Source organism: Lycium ferocissimum, chromosome 7 (genome assembly GCF_029784015.1).
Source record: "Lycium ferocissimum isolate CSIRO_LF1 chromosome 7, AGI_CSIRO_Lferr_CH_V1, whole genome shotgun sequence".
Classification (NCBI taxonomy): domain Eukaryota; kingdom Viridiplantae; phylum Streptophyta; class Magnoliopsida; order Solanales; family Solanaceae; genus Lycium; species Lycium ferocissimum.
This window is the reverse complement of record NC_081348.1, coordinates 47,963,718-47,970,640: the sequence shown is the minus strand read 5'-3', so window position 1 is coordinate 47,970,640 and position 6,923 is coordinate 47,963,718. Positions and strand designations below refer to the sequence as shown.

At 34.5% G+C, this 6,923-nt stretch overlaps 1 protein-coding gene across 1 annotated transcript; it reads right to left on the bottom strand.

The window, feature by feature from the left end:
• Nucleotides 1–1,012: 1,012 nt before the first annotated feature.
• On the bottom strand, nucleotides 1,013–2,503 carry LOC132062274 (cytochrome P450 94A1-like). The gene has a single exon (XM_059454875.1). It carries the CDS (start codon nucleotides 2,501–2,503, stop codon nucleotides 1,013–1,015), a length of 1,491 nt encoding a protein of 496 aa, XP_059310858.1.
• Nucleotides 2,504–6,923: the final 4,420 nt, after the last annotated feature.

Sequence of the window (6,923 nt, the reverse complement as noted above, 5' to 3'; positions counted from 1 at the left end):
AACATGGTGACCCTAGGTTCTCTGATTTAAAAGGAATTAGTGATTTGGCAAAAGCGTTGGTTGAGGAAAATCTAGCGGAGACTTATTACAACAACATCAACATACCTAGTGAAATCTCACAAGTGGCTGCGGGAGGGTGGTGTGTACGCAGTCTTACCCTTACTTTGTGAAGTTAGAGAGGTTGTCTTCGGTAGACTCTCAGCTCGAGTAAAGCATATCAAACAGGTAAGAAAAGATTGTGGAGATTTATTCACTTGTTTATTTACTTGTGAAGTTGACTTTGATTTTACTTGTCGCGACTGGAACTGTTAAAAGAGAATTCTCATCCATGAAGTACATCAAAGATGAATTACATAGTACTATTAGTGATATATTTTTAAGTAATTGTTTAGTTTGCTACTTTGAGAATGAAGTATTTGCAACTGTAAGCAACGACGCCATTAACCGTTTTCAAAATATGAAAACGCGACGAGTTCAAATATGAGTGGATGATGTACTTTTGTTAATTAAGTACGAAATCAATGATATTCGATAATATTGAAGTTTATACTTCCTTATCATAATCATTAAGTTATTTAAGAGTTGCTTGGCGTATTAAAGATAAAGGTGCCCTCGTTGCGCTCAAATCCTGGGTTCGCCTCTCTTTTAATATGTATAGGTGTGAGAGGTGGGAATCAAATGGACATCCAAACTAACAATTAAATATTCGTATTTGAATGGCTACAACAATAAATGCACCTCATTCCCAAACAGGTGCATTTAATGGCTACAACAATATGAATTTTTATTGGCCATGTTTCTTCATTTATATTAGTGGTTAATATACGAATTATTTCATCTCAAATTAATTTAATTTGAATCCTCATGACAATATGAATTATTTCATCTCAAATTATTTAATTTCTTAGAACATGTAACGAACTGAAACAGATCACTCATGGCCATAAAATCTGAACCACATAACAAATAACAAAGACAATACAACGTAAAAATAAACAAAGAGTAGTAATGCTCAATGACGCTCTATGATTCTTACCGGAAAGCCATGTCTTATCCTTGATGCTATAAATATAGCATAATGTGGAGAGAAATTGTCCTGAGCCGGAATGACTCGGAAGCGCTTTAGGATGGTGGCAACCACCATTTTTATCAGCATAACCGCAATTTCTTTTCCTAAACAAGTCCTTGGCCCTGCTTGAAACACCGGATACGTAAAAGCGTCTCTGGCGATGAAATTCCAAACATATGTGCCAGTACTACTTCTTCTTTTCTCCAACCATCTTTCGGGACGAAAATCAGCCCAATCTGATCCCCACAATTCTTGTGACCTTCCCATAGCGTATATGTGGTAGATTATGGTCGTCCCCTTTTTCACCTTTGTCCCATCAGGCCAAACATCGTCTTCCGCTGCTTCTTTTGTGTTCAGTGGGATGGGCGGATGGAGTCTCATGCTCTCATATATACAAGCGTGCGTGTAAACCATGTCGTTCAAACGATCTTTCTCACTAATTTCCCTGACAATTTCTTGTTCCACATTCGGGTTAGTCGAGATCTGCCAAAAAAGCCATGATAAAGCCGAACAGAGTGTGTCCTGTCCTGCCAAGACAAAGTTAGTAAATGCATCGATGAGGAACGCGTCGTCTAGTTGATCGCCCTGTGCCCTTGTCATTACTCTTGCAAGCAAGTCCTTGTCCTCGAAATCCGTGATCGCGGCTAATCTTTCCTTCTTTTCCACGATAATGTTACCAGCGAACTTGTGAAATTCATCGACCATGATACGGAGTCTTTTCTCGGATTCTGTGTTGAAGAACCTCTTAGCTTTCCATATCAGGGGTAAGGTAATATACCTAAAAATGCTGAGTATCAGTGCAGTTTTAAAAGTGTAGGCTAAAGGGGTTGATGGCAGAGAAGGTAATAGATATTTCGGATCGAACCCAAACCCAATCCGAAATATCAAATCGAATGTGAGTCGCTTAAATGTATTCTGGAGATCAATTGTAGCATTTTCCTGAGCTGCTATGTTACTTAAAAAAGGGAGAAGACGACCGGGGAGCTCTTCCTCTGCTACAGATATATAAGCATGAAATGCGTTCGGATCGAAAGCATGGCGCAAAGTCTGTTTCTTTGACTTCCATTCCGAGCCATCGACGAGGAAAAGGCCCTCCCTGAAAAAATCTGATAAAGCTGCTTTGAGCGTGCTCTCTTTGAGGTAGTTATCGAAGCGAGTCTTGAGAATATGCTTGACATTGGAAGGGTCTTTAGTGATTATGATATTCCGCCCGAGTGGAGCTTCAAGTGTATATGTGGAGGACGATGACTTGTCGAAAATTTCACAAGTCCACTGGATAAGCCGGTCGCGATTTCTTATAAATTCCAACAAGGAACCAATTAGGGGATGGGATTTTGGGTAAAGCTGATTTTTCCTTGAAGGAATGAAGAATAAAGCAAGAAAGAACAATCCCACGAGAGAAAACACCAAATAGCAACATGACTCAATAGCCATGGCTAAAATAGATCTTATTTTAACTGACGAGCTATAAAACTTAAACTCATAAATCTATGCAATGCAGTACATGTCCAAAAAGAATGAACCAAGTTGAGGCTTATATAGAGGATCGTTTGTCATTAAATAATATCTATCCCTCATCTCACAAGTGCAAAAGCCGTAAGTGTTTTTGTACTGAATATATAAAACAAATTTTCTAGTTCATTAAATATACTTATACTCTTAATCTTGATATAATTATTATGATCAATGTGATTTGTTCATTATTTTAATTTATTAAAAGGTATGACTCAAATGCGGGTCTATGTATTCCTGATAAATTGGATAATGGCAAAATACATTTGTGAAATAATAATTAGTTGATAGAATCAATGTCTCGACTTTGAGATTGATGATACCCCTTTATGAATGCTTATAACTCTCATGTGAAAACCTTGCAGGTGGATTTTGTATCCGTCACATGATATAAGTTAAGCGAAAATATAAAGGATTCAATTAATCAATGATTAAATTGTCGAGAATTTAATTTAATTGATTAATATCCGTAATCTTAACATGGGGAGTTAAATAAGATTTAATGAAAGATTTCAAATTGAACTAAGAAGCGCGATTCTGATTTTTTAGTGGAATAATTTGCAATTTATTATGGTAGGAGTAATTCAGATATTTCGAATAAATTCCATAATAGGAAGCCTCGTTAATTAAATTCTGTGGTCCCTGCTGTGCCCGGATAATAAAGAATTAAATGAAATATTATTTCTTGGTGGAAAATAAAGACCCAGCAGGTTTTGAAAAAGGGTGAAAACCCTAAAACCTGTAGTTATAAAATAGGGGTCTTATTCCATAAGGAGGTGAAGGGTTTTTACAAGTTTCTACACTTTTTCCATAGAAATTCACCCACACGAATTTCACAAATTCTGGTATTATTCGGGTTACACAAAGAAGACCGAATCAAGAATGATGATCTCGTGGATGGTGTGTGTTCGTGGTTGAAGATTCGATTCTTGGTCGCTGTCACGCTTCAAGAGATAAGTATCAATTTAGTATTTGATTAAAGTCTTGATTTATGTGTTGTCTATATTACATGCAAGTTCAATCCTGGCTATTTGCTTCCGCTGTTTATGCATGTATTCCATCAATTGGCATCAAGAGCCTACTTGCATCTAAATAGATAACTCGATGTATATTTGTATGTATGTTCGATCGATTATATACATGAATATGCATTTTTAACCTAAGTTCGTTTTTTAGCCGAAATCAATTTTATTTGACAACTGGTTGTTGATAACAGTGGTGTATAGTTATCACCGTGTGTGAATGCAATTTTTTCCGAATTGCAAGACTACATATAAAATTCCTCATAATGGTGTTTGGGTTTTAAATTACGGTGTCATCCACTGTTTAGTAAATAACGGTCCTTGTTGGTTTCGGATTTACGGCGGCTGAAAAGGCTTGTTTTTGTCTCTCAAAGACGGTTGAAGCAACCATACTGGACCAGAAAGTAACTACCTTTAGGGAGTTGTTGCAAGATTTCAAGCGGCGGTTGCGCACCTTTTTTGTTTTAGGGATTGAAAGTGAGGTAACCAATGTTGGTTGCTGCCAAGTTTTTTCTGTAACAAAGAAAATGGCATCTTTTGTTTTTCAAACTGATTTAGGCATAATTCTTTTGTGTTAAACTACTTTTATTTGACAGCATAAAGTTTTCACTATAATTAATTGATAGATGACGTGTGAATATTTGTTTAGACGCCGGATAAATGCGTCTCTGTGCTGTCAAGTATTGGTCTAGTTTACAGGCATTACATGAGCATTTAATTGTATAAATTATGAATTTTGTGATTAATAAATAGTTATCACTAAAGCGATTTATTTATTTGGAATCATTGAAAATTCTTAAAGCTTTATACATGTAAAACCATATCTATACATGAATTGAGAACAATGATTAATAAATAGGATCTACGAAAGTAGATTATTTATTTGAGTCATTAGAATATTTTCCATGTATCATGTATAAATTGCCGCAGAAAATAAAATTTACATTTTAGATACTAGTAACTCTTAATTAATTCATGAGAAAAGATATCGAGGCTTTCGCCCAAAAGAAAGGAGGAAACGTAATATCTTGATTCTCAGGTGTATTAATTGTGAGGACAATTTATTGTAATTAGGTGTTGTGTGTCTTACCCAGAAAAAGGGACACAATGTATGCCTTAAGCTCGTGGGATAATTATAAAAGGAGAATATAATCCTTAATCAGATTATTTAATCCTTAGCTATGCCTAAAACAGTTATTTTGACGAATTTGGTTAGTTGTGGAGATCAAGAATTTCATGAACTCTTATTGACCTAAAATTTGGTGTGTTCATTGGAAATGCCCAGTAAGAAATAATCTTTGAGGCTGTTTAGATGGGTCTTAGGCTGTTCTTTCGGATTAAAACGTGTTTTGAGTATGAAAAACTACTCTTCATGTCAGTTTTATTTATTTTAAATCTGGAACATAATTACTCATGATGATTCAACATGAAATTGATATGTGATAAGGATATAGATCATTTTCTTTTCCTTAAATCGCCTGAATAAGTTATTTTTTGAGTTTGGTCATAGATTTAGAGATCTGAAATTTTACGAACTCTAATTGATTTGAAATTCGGTATGTTTATTAGGAACAACCCACTAAACAATAGTCACTGCTTTGCGGTAAATCATGTCATTTTCGGTGATTTGGTGTTGTTTAGATGGTGTTTTGGGAAATATTTGTTTTCTGAAAAATTAATTTTAAGGGAAAATAACTTAGCTATGATCTAATGGTGATAGAGATTCATCCTTATGGTTTCATGACTAAATACTAGTGAAATAATAAATTCATGTGTTGACTTTAGGTCTTCCTCCCCATCGGATAGATTTATTATAGGTTGTCACTAGGTATAATCATAATAACATGTATTAACTCTCCATCTGAGTTACATGTTAGGTCAATGGAACTAGAGATAATGATAATGATATTCACTTGGCTTAAATTAGCAGCATACTCTTCGTCTGGGTTAGCTCTGGTTTAAAATTTATAGAGTGAATATCTGGCATCACACATATATGTTGCATGAATTGTTCTTTTATATTAAAATTTGCTGTTCAAGATGCATGTATATCTAGGTGGTGTGTTTTGAATTTTATATTCAATGAATACATAAACATGCTAATTTCCAGAAAGCAACATTGATATTATGTAAACATATTTTAAAATTTTGTTCGTTGTTCTTGATTCATGTATATTAGTGCACTAATGATGATATGTGATAAGAACTACTGAACAAATGTATATGTTTTTTAAATTCTATTTAGGATAAAAAAAAATTATCCGAATTGGTCATGGTTCGGAATTCTGATTTTTGATGAACTCCGATTGACTCGAAATTTGGTAAGTTCATCGGAAACAACCGACTGAGCAACACTCACGAGCAACAAAGCACGTGAACTGGGCCCTTTTTTGGCCATCGGAGGTCGTTTAGATGGGTTTTTGGTTGTTTTTCTGTTTTCTGGAAATTTTTTGTTAAATAAAATTTTTATTTCTTCAAACAGTGGTGGTAGGGTTCATTCTCTGTGGTCTCCATTGTATATAACAGTGATATAATGAGTTTATATGTTGACGTAGGTCTTCTTCCCCATCGGATAGATTCATTATGGTAAATTACTATGCTTCAATCCCTAGTTAATTGATAGCTTGTCTTGACTCTCCAACTGAGTTACACGTTGGTTCAATGGAACTAGGGTTCATTAAAAGTGATATTTACCTAACTTAAATTAGCAGTTTACTCTCCATCAGAGTTGGTACTATTTTAATTTATGGGGTGAATTATTTGGCATGACTCATACAGTTTGCATGAATAGTTAAGTTTCCCTATCGAATCTAACTATTCAGTATGCATGGTTGTATGTGTGATGTGTGTTTTTAATTTTATTATTCATACTATATAACTAATGATCTATTTAATGATTATATCTCAAATTCTCAATAGACTTTATCAAGCCCACTTACTACTATTCGGGAACTTTGTCTGATAGAGATAAGACATTAATTTAAAGAATGCATTATATGTAATTTCTGTTAGAAAGAATTTATTTTCAGCTTCTAACCAAACAAGAGATGGATGGATAGTTTATTTTTCTTGTAACTCTTGTTTTATTGAGTTTGATAAACATTTTATCTCTTGTGGTACATTGATGTGCGGACACTTTAAATTAATATCTCTTCTGAACTGAATAAAGATAATCTGTCCCATAAGAGATCTTTTTTCAGGAATTGAAAAAACTTATCGGTGGCACTTATGTCTAGGTCATTTTTTATCTGAATAGGATTACGAAGTTGGTCAAAGGATGAACTTTTAAGGTTCATTGAAAGTGGAGGCACTACCAACTT